Raw genomic sequence first — 16226 nt, 5'->3', positions numbered from 1 at the left:
GAGCAGCCTAAAAGTGCAGAGCCTAGAGAAAAGACTGCTCCTGACAACAGAGTTTGCTAGTTGAGAGCAGGAACCCAGAAACTCACCCCCTGCTTTCTGCAAGTGGAAGCAGCACTGCCTCTGGCTTGCCGCCTTCCATCTGCCACCTAGTGGTTCCCTGGAGAATACCATTCTCCTGCTTGGGACTGGCCAGGGAGGACTACCAGTCTGCATTCTCTCTCGTATGATCTTTGTAACGTATTAGCTCTGGAAGGTGCCTTAGAGATAATCTAAGCCAATCTTCCCAATTTGCAGCTAAGATAACAGACACCTAGAAGAGGAGCATACAGCTAATAAGTGGTGGAGTCAGGCCTAGAGCCTCCAGCCCAGAGGAGACCATTCATCTTTCTAGCATTTACTCACTCAGCACTCAACCACTTAATCAATATTGTTTTATGACAGAGGATCCAGAGACACATGAAAAGATGCTCAATATCGCCAGCTATCAGAGAGATGCAAATTAAAACCACATGAGATACCACCTTACACCGGTCAGAATGGCTATCATAAACAAAGAAACAAACAAGTGCTGGAGAGGTTGTGGGGAAAGGGGGACCCTAGCTCACTGTTGGTGGGATTGCAGACTGGTACAACCACTATGGAAAACAGTATGGAATTTTCTAAGAAAACTAAAAATGGACCTGCCTTTTGACCCAGCAATTCCACTGCTGGGATTATATCCTAAGAACCCTAAAACACCAATCCAAAAGAACCTATGCACACCAATGGTTGTAGCAGCACAATTTATAATAGTCAAGAGTTGGAAGCAACCTAGATGCCCATCAGTAAATGAATGGATCAAAAAACTATGGTACATATATACAATGGAATTCTATGCCACAGAAAGAAAGAAGGAGCTCCTACCCTTTGCAACAGCATGGATGGAACTGGAAAGCATTATGCTGAGTGAAATAAGCCAGGCAGTGAAAGACAAATACCATATGATCTCACCTTTAACAGGAAGNGGAAGCAGCACTGCCTCTGGCTTGCCGCCTTCCATCTGCCACCTAGTGGTTCCCTGGAGAATACCATACTCCTGCTTGGGACTGGCCAGGGAGGACTACTAGTCTGCATTCTCATATGGTCTTTGTAACGTGTTAGCTCTGGAAGGTACCTTAGAGATAATCTAAGCCAATCTTCCCAATTTGCAGCTAAGATAACAGACACCTAGAAGAGAACATACAGCTAATAAGTGGTGGAGTCAGGCCTAGAGCCTCTGGCCCAGAGGAGACCATTCATCTTTCTAGCATTTACTCACTCAGCACTCAACCAATTAATCAATATTGTTTTATGACAGAAGATCCAGAGACACATGAAAAGATGCTCAATATTGCCAGCTATCAGAGAGATGCAAATTAAAACCACATGAGATACCACCTTACACCGGTCAGAATGGCTATCATAAACAAAGAAACAAACAACAAGTGCTGGAGAGGTTGTGGGGAAAAGGGGACCCTAGCTCACTGTTGGTGGGATTGCAGACTGGTACAACCACTATGGAAAACAGTATGGAATTTTCTAAGAAAACAAAAAATAGACCTGCCTTTTGACCCAGCAATTCCACTGCTGGGATTATATCCTAAGAACCCTAAAACACCAATCCAAAAGAACCTATGCACCCCAATGGTTGTAGCAGCACAATTTACAATAGTCAAGAGTTGGAAGCAACCATTAGATGCCCATCAGTAAATGAATGGATCAAAAAACTATGGTACATATATACAATGGAATTCTATGCCACAGAAAGAAAGAAGGAGCTCCTACCCTTTGCAACATCATGGATGGAACTGGAAAGCATTATGCTGAGTGAAATAAGCCAGGCAGTGAAAGACAAATACCATATGATCTCACCTTTAACAGGAAGCTAAACAACAAAACAAACAAGCAAGCAAAATATGGCCAAAGACACTGAAATTCAGAACAGGCTGACAGGGACCAGAGGGGAGAGGGGAGAGAATTTCAGGGGAAAAGGGGAGGGACTCACAGAAACTAGTATAAAGGACACATGGAGAGCAAATAAGGGGGGTGAAGTGGGAGGGAGGTGGGAGCACGGTGGGCTGGGATGGGAGTGGGGGATGGAAAACTGTACTCGAACAATAATTAAATAAAAAATAAAAAATATATTGTTTTATGGCCATTATGTGCAGGGGCATGCCTCGCACTGTACGGAAGATGGAAAACCCCTAGCTACTCTTAAGGAGCTTACTGAGAAGGAGGATGGGCAAGCACAAAGGCCATTACACAAAATCGCTCTGTGGGAGGCAAAAATAAAGTGCCAGGAGACCATGCAGCCCACCTGCATGAGGAGGAAACGCTTCCTCAGGGGTAGTGTTGGGGCTAACTTCAGGACCAGGAAAGTCCTGTAGGTAAGTCCAGGGCAGGCCCAGGCAGGGACACCCGTGGGCAATGGTGTGCAGGGCAAATGGAGGCAGTTGCTTCCAGCCACCTCTTGGAGTCCAGTATTGCCAAAGCATAAAGTCACAGGCAAGGGAAGGGCTAGCAGTGAGCAGACCTGCAGCTGGGTGAGGGGCCTTGTGTGCCTGCATAGGTGTTTAGGCTAAGCACCTTGGAAAGATTTTTTATTATGGGCAATAACAAGAGCAAATTTATTTGTTAAATAGAGCTCTCTGGAGATAGTGAGAAAGATATATTGGAAGCCAGCAAAACAAGAAGCAAGAAAGCCAGTCAGGATGCCATAGTGTCAGTCCAGGCAAGAGAAAGGTGAGGTCTGTACCAAGCTGGCACTGCAGGTGTGGACGATGGGAGGGGGCATGTGGGAGACATAAACAGGCAGCCCTGTTAGCAGTAATAGAGACGATCCTTTGAATTACAAATGGGAAAATGAGTGAGTGGTGATCCATTCACCAATGTAGGGAAAGGAAAGGGCTTAGGGCCAGGAAGGAGGAGATGCAAGAGATGATGAGATAGGGTATGGACACACTGAGTGCCCAGGTACTAGGGGGACAATTAGGAAATGACAGTCAGTTGGGTATGCATGTGGCTCTAAGAAGATCAAGACCACCTGTGGAGTCATACATGACCATGAGTGAAATTGTTCAGGGAGCGCATAAAGTGAGATAAGAACAGAAGGACCCTGTCCCAGGTTGTGTTTTTCAGAGTTTAGTTTGAATATTTACTAGAAAGTATTCTCAAAATTGACAGCTATAGAAGGGAGGGAGAAGAAGTAGGATTGGGCGAAGGGAGAAGGAAAGTTGTGATGTAGACCAAAAGCTTCAGTTGACCCAAGAAGAGCTCGAGTGGCCATGGCTGTTGATACTGACTGTGTTGGGCTAAAGTAGCTGCATTCATTTCCTTGCCTCCATCAGAGTGCTGCCTCAAAGGTGGCACTAATTTTCACAGTCCTCCTCCGGATGCAATATTGCTTGGCTGGGAAAGGGGAAATTTCATAGTCTACCACTTGACTTTCTCCATGATGATAGTTCTTACCCCACAGGCCAATGACCCGATGTGAGGATTGTGCCAACTTCCAAGTATGTCTATTCCAATTATATATTTGGGGACCAGGCAAATGACCCCAGATGGGTCCAGTTGGGTCTGCAGACTCATTGGTCCCTTGGCCAGGACCTCATATGCTCCCACTCTACTGAGAGAACCAAGGGATTAGAGAACCATGATGACACTTCACATCTCCAGATCTCGATTCCAACTCTGAGCCTTGAAATATCTGGGTCTTATTTCCTTAGTGTACTGTTACCTGAGTAAATGGCCATTGGGCCCTTTGGGGAAGGGTTAGGCAGTCACACTCTGTATACTTGGTCATGGTGTTGCAGGGTACCTGGCCACCTCTTCAGTTACTGAGTTCCAGGTCCAGAAACTGATCAAGGGGCCACAAGATTTATTGAGATGACTATTTTCAACCTCCTGGTCATCCACCTTGATTTCTTCTGATGGTGTAAAGTGAATACTACTCTCATAGTAATCAGCTTCAGCTGACCCTCTGGGTACTCTGGAGTGAAAATGGTCCAACCCAGATGTCCTGCATTAGGCCACAATGGCCTGGCCTCTATTCTGCTGCCTCCCTGAGTCATTGGGTGTGGACTACCATGCGTGCAGACTCTGAAGGAGGACACAGAAGAAAGCTTCCTGCTAACACTACTTCCAGCAGCCGAGACAAATACTTTTTTGAAGGGGGATCTAGGTGGCACACCTCAGAGCCCACCACAGTTGATGGAAAGAGGCTCTTGAGGATGTGGAGAAGGATAGGGTCAGAGCACAGGTGGATACATTTAACTTTGACATCTTTTATTGTAATGAGGAGCAAAAGAAAGTAAGAATGGGATCAGATGAAGATGAGGGTTGCAGTAGAGGAACAAGGAATTAAGAAAATCAAGCCTGATAACTCCCATTTTCTTTGTAGAATCAGAAGCAGGGCCATCTGCTGAACTTGGGCTTGGGTTGGGTTAGGGCTTGAAGAGAATAGTCCTCAAGGTAAACAAGAGGAGGGGCTGTCCATACAAAGACTTACTTGTGCACACATGTTTACAGCAGCTTTACTGTAATATGTTCAAATGGGAAATAGCCCAAATGAACATCAACATGTGAATGAATGAACAAATAGTGATATAGCCAGCCACGCAATAGAATACTGCTCAGCCTTAAAGAAGGATGAAATATTCATACATGCAACAACCTAGATGAATCTCAAACTAATTACGATGAGTGAAAAAGACAAAAATTGTTGGTAAGTGCCCTGCCTGGTTTCAGGAGCTGTAACCTCCCCCATGGCTAAGGCTGAGTGAGTGACCTTCAGACCTAAGCTACTAAGGAAACAAAACTTATCTCCTTGGCAGGGTGCCACCTTTGCTCCTTTTACTTCACCCTGCCTGGCTCCCAGTGCTTGATTGGTTAGCCAATGACAGGTAAGATTCCTCAAGGAAGGAATGACCTAAGACAGGCATCATCAGGCAATGACAGGAAGGACTTGGGGGGCTGTAGCAAAAGGGGGTGATGGACCCTCACCCCTTGGCTTTGTCATAACCTGAGTCCTCATTGTGTCTGCAAGAAGTCTCCTAATTTCTTGGCTGCCCAACTTCCCCTGCCCGATTTAAGCCTGAAAAATGCCTGTGAGTGCAGGTGAGTGCAGCCCTGTGCTGGAAAGGGCAGATTCCCTAAGGCGATCAGGCCTAAGAAAGAATATGTGAAATCCTGTGAAACCTGCTTTGTTTAGAATGCTCTCCATTTAATGATAGGGGTCCAAGCAGGAAGTGAGTTTGTTCCCCAAAGTTTTATGGCAACTTTAACTATCTACCCTGACTCAAAATAGGCCCTCAGAGTTCTTTGTATGTTATCTATTGTTTGATCCTTACTGTCAGACAATGATTAATGAGCTTTACCCGTACCCAATAAAAGCCTATCAAGGCAAGGGTCGAGGTGCTCTCCTCTTGAGAGGGTGGTCTAGGTGCTCCGAGGCTGGCTCTCCCTTTGAGAGAGAAGTTGTGACGTTACTTTTCCTCCACAGGACTTGGTAGTCCATGGGACTTTATTTCGTCTCATCCATAATGCTGCAGACACTGTGGGCTGGTGTCTGCGTCAAAAATATTGTATATACTGTATTCCACTTATATAAAACTCTAGACAATGTAAACAAATCTGTAATAACAAAATACAGATGAGTTGTTGGGGAGGGGCTTAAGGAAAGCTTCGGGTGGCGAACATGTTTGCTGTTTTGATTGCAGCCACGGTTTCATGGGTTATATATGTGTCAGAACTTCGATTTGTATACTTTAAATACGTGCAGTTATTGTATGTCAATTATACCTTAAAGCTATTTAAACAATTGAAATTGAACTGAAAATTAACTGTATCATTGAATCATTAAAATTAGCGAATCAAAAAAAGCTATAAAAATACTTACACCTTTAAAATTTTAAGTTACTTAACTTAGACGTACTTTAAAATCTCTTAAAGATGTGGTAATTGGGACTTAAATTCCAACACTCAGTTGTAACAGAATCTGACAAATTGGGCCCTATTTGCTTTCACAAATCTTCCTTCCTTCTTTTCTTCTTTCTTTCTTTCCTTTTTTTTTTTTTTTGCAAACATTCATTGTTAGTATACTGAAGGCTTACTTATTTCAACTCTCTAGTGTCTCAAAGTGACTAAATTTAAAGGGTCCCTCAGCTGGGATAATAATGGCCAGCATTCACTGCACTTTCAATCTATTTGCTCATAATCCTTTCCACTCCTTTGAGACATTCCTATTCTTATGTCCATTGTGTAGATGAGGAGACAGTCTCAGAGAGGTTAAAACATTAGCCCAAGGCCCAGGCTTATACACAATTGCAGCTTGGGGGGCAAGGTGTCCGATGTCGAAATAGGGTCTACCTACCCTATTTCCCTGACAATCTAGTCGACGCAATTTTCATTTTCATAGGCTTTCTCCCAATATCGTTGCCATTCTTAAGGTTAGTTCCAAGGTTTTCCTGGAGTTGCAGGGCTACTAGGAGGGTTTTGGTAAGCCAAACCCAAAATGGTACGATGGGAGGCGGGTGCTCTCAGAATGCTGAAAACAAGATTGTCTTTTTAGGGCGTGTCCCGACCTGGGACATCAGTGTTGCTACAGCGCCACTACGTGAGCCCTAATATCTTTAGGAACTGGGGTGGGAGAGGAAGGGAACAGTGAGGGTGGGTTCTGCCTGGTGCCGGTGGGCTCCCCGAGGTGAGTTCTGCCAGTAAATAACAAGAGCAGGTTTCTCCTCCGCGTCTAAACTCTTACTGGAGCGCGGGAAAAGGCCAGCGATAAAGCGAGTCCAAAGCTCTAGCGTTCAGCGCCACTGCCAGCTGCCCGGCCCCGCTACTCCTGGGCCCCGCTCACTTCCACCCCAGGCCCCACCCACTTCCCCCGGACCGAAAGCGAAAGCGCGCTCGGTTGCTCGGCGCTCTCCTGCTCAGGTCTAGCCCGACCGGCCGACTGCAGCCGGACCGGGAAGCTGCGCAGGTGGGCTGGCGCCGGGAGGCTTACATGGAGGGACCGCAGGCCGCTGCGGGTGGGGCTGTCTCCCTGCACAACTTCAGCGCGAGGCTGTGGGAGCAGCTGGTCCACTTCCACGTTATGCGGCTGACGGACTCGCTTTTCCTGTGGGTGGGAGCCACGCCGCACCTGCGCAACCTCGCCGTGGCCATGTGCAGTCGCTACGTGAGTACCGGCCCGGGCTTGGGCTGCTGGGAGGGTGGAAGGGGAAGACTGGAGACAGTGGCTGGAACACGGTGGGGTGCGCGGTCCCTAGGCGGCCGGGCCAATGCGGGGTGGGGGTGGGGGTCTGGGCGCTGGCGGGAGCCTCAAGGCGCGTGCGTGGTGCCCGCTGGAGAGACCGCGGGTTGGGTTTTGCTAGGTGCGCGGGCGTGGCCCTCAAGTCCTTTGGGCTTAGGGGGCCCTCGTAGCTCTCCAGAGCGCGTCCTGCGATGTGTTAGGGAATGGGGGTCGGTCGGAATTTGCACCACGTGAGGGGAGCTGTGTACTCTCAGGCCAGTACGTGGGACCTCAGGCGGGTCCCTCTCCCGCCACCCTGCTCTCTCCCATCTCTCCCATCTCTGTAGTCGGAGTGTCCCGAGGCTTTATCATGGGATCGCTGTTCTCCAGTCACACTTGCATTCTGGGGGATGGCATCTATTTAGTTTTCATGTTCTATCTGTATTGACCCTACCATTTATCTATGTTTCCAGAACAGATCTCTTTCCTGAATTTCAGACTCCTGTGTCTTTACTTGGAAACCTAATAGGCATCTCATAATAGACATTTCAAGACCAAACTCTTGACCCATTCCTTTAAACCTACTCCTCTCACAGCTCTGTTATAGTGACTCCACTGCAACCTAGGAGTCATCCTTGATACTGTTCACCCACACGCCCAATGGCGGTGAATCTCTGAGCACTGCCTTCACTCAAAACATAATGCGAGTCAAAGTTCAGTGAAATAAGTCAAAGAGAGAAAGACAAATACCGTAAGATTTCACTTATGTGGAACAACAACAGAAGGAAACCACCAAAAAAATAACAAACAGCACAAAACAGAAGCAGACTTATCCATACAAACTGGTGGTTGTCAGAGGGGAATGGAGCGGAGGGATAGATGAAAAAAGGTGAAGAGGAATAAGAGGTAAAAATTTTCAGTTATATAATAAATAAGTCATGGGGATGTAATGAGACTTACTGTGGTGATCATGCTTAAGGTATACAGATATAGAGTTACTACGTTATACTTCCAGAAGTAATGATACTGTATGTCAACAATACTTCTAAAAAATACACAGAATCCAGTCACCTCTCACCTTCTTAAGGTCTGCCAGCCTGGGCTAGGCTTGTGGCATCTTTCCTCTGGCTGATTCCCCACTTTGCTTTCTGTATTAGTTTCTTAGAGCTGCTGTAATAGTTTCACAAACTGGGTGGCTTAAAGCAACAGATTTGCTCTCTCTCAGTTCTAGACGCCAGAAATCTGAAATCAAGGTGTTGCCAGGGCCAGTTCATTCTCGAGGCTGAGGGAGAAATCATCTGTGCCTCTTTGGTGTTGCTGGCAGTCTGTGGTGTTCTGTGGCTTGCAGCTTCATCACTTAAGTCTCTGTTTCTGATGTCACATGGCCTTTTTCTCTTAGTGTTTCTGTCTGTGCGTGTCTTCCATGCTTACAAGGGCATCAGTCGTAGTAAAGTAAGGGTCCGTGCTACTCCAGTATCACCTCATCTTAACATTTGTGGGGATGACTTCCTCGCAAGTCCCCCTGAGTGCCATGGATGAGAATGAATATGACAGAGATATGACGTGATCTGCTTGGGGAGGAGGGATGGCCAGTTTCTCAGGGGAGACAAAGGCCAGCAGCAGCCAGTTTCTCCGAGGAAAAAAGGCCTCGAGCCCCCACCTCCAGGGCTTTTATTGGGTTCTAATACACAGGAATACAGGGTGGCAAGGATGAAACAGTAGATAGTATTTCAAAGAAATCTGAGGGCTTACTATGAGTCCAAGTCTGTCAGGAACAGAGTTTTAGGGTTTCCTGCTCGGACCCTTAACATATGAATGAAAGCACTCTTAGCAGAGCAGATTTTACAGGATTATCAGGAAGTCTTTGGGATGCCAGATTTTCCCCCAGGACATGCTGTAGCAAGGCAAGGAGCTGCACCTCTCCCCATCTGGTATTCAGACTTAAGGGGATTAGAGCCAGGAAGCACTTCTCCCAGAGAACAAGGGAACTCATGCTATGTCAAAGCAGGGGTGGGGGGGTGGGGTGAGAGTCCATTGCTCGCTCTTTGTTGCAGCCCCCCAAGTCCTTCCATGAAGGCCTCCCAAGTGATCAAGTCTGGCTTAGGTTGCCCCCCGCTGTGAGGGGTCTTACCTGTCATTGACTTCCTACCAAGCTTTGGGGGTAGGGAGAGGAAACTGAGGCAGCATTTGCTACCAGAGACAAGCTTTGTCTCCTGGGGCTGGTACTCCAAAGGTCGTCCCTCACCCTTAGCCACAAGGGGTTAAGATACAATTCCTAAAACCAGGCAGAGTGGTCTGTAAGACACATTTTAATTATTTCTACAAAGACCTTATTTCTAAATGAAGTTACCATTCACAGGTACTATGGGTTAGGACATGGACATATCTTTTTGGAGGAGACACAGTTTAATCCATAGTAGTGTCTTATGGTGAGTTCTTCATGGGGCAGCAGACTGCAGTTAGATGCTGTCATTCCTTTACTCCACACCTTTAAACAGAGAAACTTGAGTACAGTCCGGAGACTTGACAGTGACCCTCCAGGCCCTATCCCCTGGAAGAGCTGCCTTGTCCGTGGCCTCCTCCCTGTCCACCCACTGGCCTCTTGGCTGCTATAGCACACTGGCAGACCCCAGCAGTTGCGCCCTCTGCAGTTTATTGTCAGTGGTGATGTTTGTCTGTTTTATGAGGTTTGGTATCCCTAGTGCCTGACAAGCTGCTCATTAAATCCTTGTTGAATGAGTAAGTGAGCAACCTTCAGGGAACTCCCCATTTGCTAGGGAGGATTGCCAGTAACCTGCAGCCGTCAGGCAGTAAGGACTGTAGTCTCTGAGGGGCCCCAGGGATGGTGGGAAATCAGAGGAGTGAGCCAGGAGGCAGGACCTGGGCAGAGCTTTGTGAAGGATACAGCCTGTGAATGGCACTTCTGGATGTCCTCACACAGTGTCCCTCTTCCCTTCTGGCTGTCCTCATATGCCTTTTCCCCTCTTGCTGTGCTTTTTCTGGGTGTGTTTTCTTTTATTTTCCAGTGGGTAACAATAGGTGGGCCTTAGGGCAGGTGGCAGTTCCTGGTCTTCTTTCAGTGGAGGAGAGGAAGAAGGCCTGGCAGTGGGGGTCAGTTATGGGCAGGCTGTATGTTTGGAGGTCATGGCACCCTGCAGTCACCTCAGCTTCTTTCATAACCTTAAGGTGGACTCATGGACCATGCGTAAGGCCGCAGGCCACCTGGGCCCCAGAGCTGCTGCTCACTGGTAAGACCAGGTATTGATTCTTTGAATTAGTTTCAGTGTTCCTCCTGTGGGTGGCTTTGGTGGTCTGACCACTTGGTAGTCATAGCTTTTAGTAGGGTGTATTTTCTCAACTGGAAAGTCACCTTACAGATGAGATTGGGGCAGGAAAAGGAACCGTTCCGCCTGATTGGCCAGTGTGCCTAGACTTGGCCCTCCAGGGGCAGAGGACTCGGCCAGCTGGAGAGAAGAGGTGCAGGCCAAAGCTTAAGGCAGGAAAACAAGGATTCCTGTGGCCTGGGGGCTGGCTCACGGCTACTTTTGTGAAAAGGTATTATGGGAACACAGCTATGCCCATCCTTTTAGTAGGGTCTGTCACAGCTTTTGCACTTTGATAGCAGAGTTGAGCAGTTGCTGTTGGACCTGATAATTCATAAAAACTAAACTGTTTACTGCCTGGCCCTTCTTAGAAAAAGTTGGCTGGCCCGAGTGGAGTACGGCACTGAAGGGTCTGTGCGGTCTCCTTCCTCCTCCCTTCTCCAAACCTCTGTGTGAGACTAGACCACGTAGAACAAAACCAGACCACTGGGCTGCTCTTCCGTCTTGCTCGCCTCATATCAAGCAAGTCTGTTTGTGGCACCAAGAACAGCTGCAGAAGTAGGATGATGCAGGGCCCAGGCAAGGGGGGTGTGGGACCCTGTGTGCTCAGATAATCTAGGGTGTGCCTGGCCCACGGGGTCAGTGGAAGGTGGTCCTCTGGCCACAGTCAGCCTCCTAGGCCTTTGTCTACCCGGGAGACCAGCCCGATGTGTGATTTCAGAAATCACACTAATAAAGTTTTTAACAGTGTAACAATATGGGGGTTTTAGTTTTGTTTGTTTACTCTGTTAAGATATATTTTCTGTTTTTAGGAGGTTTAACTGTAAAATACTGTTAGCGGTTAAAATGTGGAATTTGGAATCTATAAAAAGCAAGTTAATTAATTAAGATCATATTTTTGTATCTTTTTCAAGAAAAAAGCATGTAGTAAATGCTTTTGTTCTTATCATTTTTATAGACCTAAATGAATTCTCTCTCATCGGAGGCAATTTTGAACCCTTAGGAGCTAAGGGGCCTCTCTGATCTGTGCTCTGCTCTCAGCAAAAGCAATGTTGGCCATGTTATAGAAGTTAGTGGGTTTTTTCCTTTTAAGCTGGGCCTTATTAATGGTAAGGGGGAGTACTTTCAAAGCAATTGGAAGTAAGATTATCTCTAGATTTCAGAAGGGCTACTTTTGTTTATCTTTAATTTTATTGCTTCTTAGCTGAAATGAGAATTGACTGGCGTATTCCAAAGTTTTTATTTTCGTTATTTCGATGTCGATGGCTGGGGCCCTTTTGCAAAGCCATGGGGCCTTCGTTGGCCTGGAAGAGCCCAGATATCCCTAAGGGATGGAGCCCTGTGTTCTCTTCCTGGTCCGGAAGCAGAGATTAGGCGGCGCCCTTCTCCACTGCAGGCCCACCCGGGTGGAGCGACCTGGAGGCACTGGGCACCCAGACTCCGGTAGCTTTCTTTTTGTGGGGGCCTTAATGATATCGTTGGCTTCTCCCTTGGTTGTCACGTTGCCCTTCAGCACGCTTTGGAGTTTCCCACGCTAAAACAAGCCCTTTACGCGGAATAACTCTGAGACCTTATTGACGGCACTGGGATTCCAGCTTCAGGTGACCTCCTATGTCTCAGAGGGTCAACCTACCTGTCTGTTGACACAGATGCCAGACCTTTCCCTTCGTAAATCTGTGTAACCCCCCAGGACCTGCCACTGTCACCTTCCTGAAGCAGCAGAGGCTGAAGAATGAGAAGCAACAGAAGTCTGACTGATGGAGAAGTGGCATTGCATTTTCTGTTTTCCTTTTAGGATTCCATCCCCGTGTCTACCTCCCTCCTTGGAGACACTTCTGACACAACCTCCACTGGCCTTGCCCAGCGCTTAGGTACGTACCCATGGCAGGTGCTGCAAGAGCGACCAGATGGGGCCTCGCTGTTGGATGGGACCGTGAGGCAAGTCACTTTAGAAATAAAGAGTCTTACACTACACTGGGAGATAAATCAACTCGTCACCATGGGGTAAGCCCAGACAGTTGTGTATTGTGTCTTCTTTAGGAGGGCACATCCACGCCCACACGGTGTCACCACTGCCAGCACGTTCCTAGGAGACTCCCATGTTGTGCCTTGGCTGCTGTCCAAGCCGATGAGGGGGACAGGTGCTGTAGCTCCCTTCTGTGAGCACATCACTCCTCGCAGGAGGACAGTGTGAACGATGCTCACAGCACACAGTGGGCCGTGGCTGCGGTGTGCCTGGGCCTTTTGGGAATTCAGTGGAGCCTGTGGAGGAGATTGCCAGCACTGCGCACGAGGGACTGTCCTTCACTCCCTGTAATATTCAGAATTCAGAAGGGAGGCTGGTCTGGTCTGCATGTGGCACCGAGTGAGTGTTAAGCAAGAACATAAGGTTGAAGGGCCCACCATCCCCTACGCCCCACTCACTCACTTCTTGTAAATATCCAGGCAGTTCAGGTAAGAGCAGCGTGTGTTCTGCCCTTGGCCAGTGGGTGCAGTCACCTGTCATCACAGGGCATGCAGGGGCCTGGGACCGTGCACCCTCTCTCTGCCAGCTACTCTCTGAGAAGACACACTTCATCCAGGACACTCCTGCTTGGCAGCTCATTCAGTTCTCAAAATAACTAGGGCATCTCTGTCTCCTTTTCAGTCTCCGTGGCCACCAGTGTTCGCGGCCTGTTCAGTTAGAGCCAGGCACAGAGGCTGGGTGTCGTGGTGCTGGGGGTGTACGGTGAACAAGGCCCAGCCCCTATATTTTGTCCAGTAGTTATGTTGAAATCCTGTCCGTGTGATCCCTGATCCTTGGAATGTGTGTGTCAGTCACTGTGGAATGCACTCACGCAGTTCACGGGGAGCGTGGGTCACGGTCAGGTTGAGGGCAGGTCATGCCAGACCTGCTGAGCTGAGCTGTGTGTGAGGGTGGAGTGGGGATGGGGGGGGGGCCTCCCGCAGCAGCTCTCCAGCACCATCCGCCAGTGTTTCTTTAGCCTGAAATTAGAGAAACCTGCTTAGTGCGTTGTTTGGTAACTTCTTATTAGGAAGCAATTTTGAATTTATGGAGAAGTTGCATAAAAGGGTACAAAGAGTCCCTGCTCAGCCTGCACCCAAACTCCCGGTTGTCATCACTCCTTATGTTCACATCATTGTTTTCTCCAAACCACGTGAAGGTGAGTCTGAGGTGCAGCTGCTACCGCGTGCTCCACGGTGGGTTGCCAGTCTTTCAGGGGTGACCCTGCTTTGTCGTACAGACTGTCGTGTGCCCTGCCTGGTCCCGTGAAGAGACGGGGCTGCTTGTAGTTCTAGAGCAGGTGGCTGGCAGGCCCTGCTGCTGCGGGGGCGGGGATCGCGGGGTGTGCTTCGAGTGAGTTGCTCCTGACCTGGAAAGGAAGGTGGCCTCGCGGGTGTCCTGAGTGTGGATGCCTAGTTTGTATGTAAAGAACTGTTTTTTTGTGTGTGTGTGTTTTGTGCAAATATGGGTGCTTTTTAAAATTAACATTTTTCTGACATGTTTACATCAATTTATAATAATCTACATTAATTGAAACAAAACAGACAAAAAATAATATCCTGATCATTTTATTAAATTTAAATATTAATGAAGGTTCCATCTTGCCTGTATTAGCACAAACTGGCAGCTCTCTGTTGCCCAATAAGGATGGGCACATGGAAAAAGCTTGAAAAGTCAGTGGTGGGACGTGGCCGCCGACATTACCAAAGGCTTACACCACACAGGGGCAGTCCAGTGCAGCCTCTGCTGTTAAAAGTGTATTATTATGCAAATTGGTTGAAATCGAATTATTAACCATTGTCAGTTGTCTGGAAGGGGTGATGGGAAGACAGCTGTGTTCCGAACAGCATCTTCCATGGAAGGTGGGAAAAGTCGGGAAAGAGATGATCTAGGGGGTTCAGAGTGACCCTGGAAGCTTTGGAGGCTGTGGTGTGAATGGAAACCCCTTTCTGTGCGTGACTCTGGAGGCCACAGCTGGGACTGCTGGGTGGGTGATGCAGGCACATACAGTTTGCTCCTTGTAAGACCCTGTCCTAGCAAGTGGAGTGATTGGCATCAGAGTGGCCTCGCCTTCGGGACAGGGGGGCAGGCTGAGTGGGCATGAGTTCACAGGCACCAGCCTCACCCCTCATCAGCTTTTTTGTCCTCGATACTGGGGTTAGTGTGGTCACCTGAAGTCCTGGGGGTGGGAGGGGGGCTTTGTTGGGGGAGGAACCGCACCTGCTGTGTGTGTGGCGTGTGGCTGAGGGAGGAGGCCCCAGTGCCGGTGCAGTCACAGTATTTAACTGCCTCGGGCTGGCTGCCCGACATGCCTTCAGAAGGTGTGTGTCGTCTTTCATTTGGATTTCTGTAGTTGAAGTGGTACCCCTTAGCTATTGCTGGTTCTGTAGAAAGGGGCTAACGTACATTCACTGTCAAGTTGAAAATTAGACATTTGGGTGTGTGTGCGCATGTGCCCACACAAATGTGTATGGATGTGTGTGTGTGTCTCTATGCACAGAAATGAGAAGTGGGTTATCTCTAGGAATTGGTAGAGAGGCTGGTACTGAAGGAGAATGCTGATATTTTATTTTAAATACTTGAATATTGTCCATGTTTTCTGAAAAGTGAAACAAGCCGATAGTATGTGTAGAGCAGTGGTTCTTATGTGTCGGATCCAGATCCCCTGGAGCTCGCGTGGGCGTGGATTGCAGGCCCCAACCCCAGGCTTTCTGATTGGTTGTCCCGGGCAGTGGGGCCCGAGAACGTCTATCTGTAACGACTTCCCCGTGGATGCTGCCGAGGAGGGGACTTGCCTTTAAGAACCACCGCTCTAGAGACTTAGGTAGGGTCCAGTGATCTTAGTCTGCATTTGCAGCAGCTGCCTGTGAAGTCATAAAAATGAGAACTTCCTTCGCTCCTTGAAAGCCCATTGTCTTTTTCCAGTTACATCTCAGCTACAAGGCAGGCCTGAGACACAGAATCACCAGGTATCCTAGTCATGGCTGTGTCTGTGTTTTCTTGTTTTAGCCAGGAAGACCAACAAGCAGGTGTTTGTCAGCTATAACCTGCAGAATGCAGACAGTAACTTCGCATTACTTGTAGAAAACAGAATCAAGGAAGAAATGGAGGCTTTTCCCGAAAAATTCTAGCTGAGTGGCTGAAGTAAGGATTTGTAACTTATGTACCATATATGTTTAAATAAAGGAATTGAGTTTCACTGTTTGTCACCACTTTAATGTGTTTACATGTTGTTTTTAAAGTATTAATCTTACTAATTTTCCTTCTTCCCCTCAACAGACTGTGGGCCAACGGGCTATAATCGATCCAGCTGGGGAAGGAGGAAAGCAGAAGGGGCGGTAGTTTCCTTGCGACTGCTCAGTGATGGAGCAAAGGAGCTAGCCCGGGCTGCGTTGGGACCGCGGGGTAGATCAGTCCTAACTCTCGTTGTGTCCACTCCCAGTAAAAACCGAGGTGATGAGCCCTTCCCTGGCCGTGTTCTCCCTTAGGCCGGTTGGATCCCCTCTCCTCGTGGCTCACGAGACCTGTGGTCTTGGTGAAATCTCCAACTTCTTTGGACCGTTTTATCACCTATAGAATGAGGTAGTCTTCACTCTGCTGGGTTATTTTTAGGATGAAGTACACAGAAATGCTTTGCCAACCCGAAGTG

The 16226-nt window shown here is 48.1% G+C and overlaps 1 protein-coding gene across 4 annotated transcripts; it reads left to right on the top strand.

Annotated features, from left to right (window-relative positions):
• Positions 1 to 6920: 6920 nt before the first annotated feature.
• PSMG4 (proteasome assembly chaperone 4) lies at positions 6921 to 15789 on the top strand. Of its 4 annotated transcripts, XR_005066381.1 has the most exons (5): positions 6921 to 7195; positions 11858 to 11941; positions 12368 to 12443; positions 12613 to 12731; positions 15587 to 15676. XR_005066381.1 is itself a non-coding variant. In XM_037045418.1 (4 exons), the coding sequence occupies exons 1-4, from the start codon at positions 7022 to 7024 to the stop codon at positions 15706 to 15708; spliced, it is 456 nt and encodes a 151-aa protein (XP_036901313.1). In that variant the 5' UTR covers positions 6929 to 7021; the 3' UTR covers positions 15709 to 15789. The 4 variants fall into 4 exon arrangements, 2 of the variants coding, with proteins under 2 accessions (XP_036901313.1, XP_036901314.1); XM_037045418.1 differs by lacking the exon at positions 12613 to 12731 and having other exon boundaries at positions 6929 to 7195; positions 15587 to 15789; XR_005066382.1 differs by lacking the exon at positions 11858 to 11941 and having other exon boundaries at positions 6931 to 7195.
• Positions 15790 to 16226: the final 437 nt, after the last annotated feature.

The sequence above is a fragment of the Sturnira hondurensis genome, unplaced genomic scaffold, assembly GCF_014824575.4.
Source record: "Sturnira hondurensis isolate 20B ecotype Veracruz unplaced genomic scaffold, ASM1482457v3 Scaffold0004271, whole genome shotgun sequence".
Lineage (NCBI taxonomy): Eukaryota > Metazoa > Chordata > Mammalia > Chiroptera > Phyllostomidae > Sturnira > Sturnira hondurensis.
The sequence above is the reverse complement of the archived record's forward strand: the minus strand, read 5'-3'. Positions and strand labels throughout refer to the sequence as shown.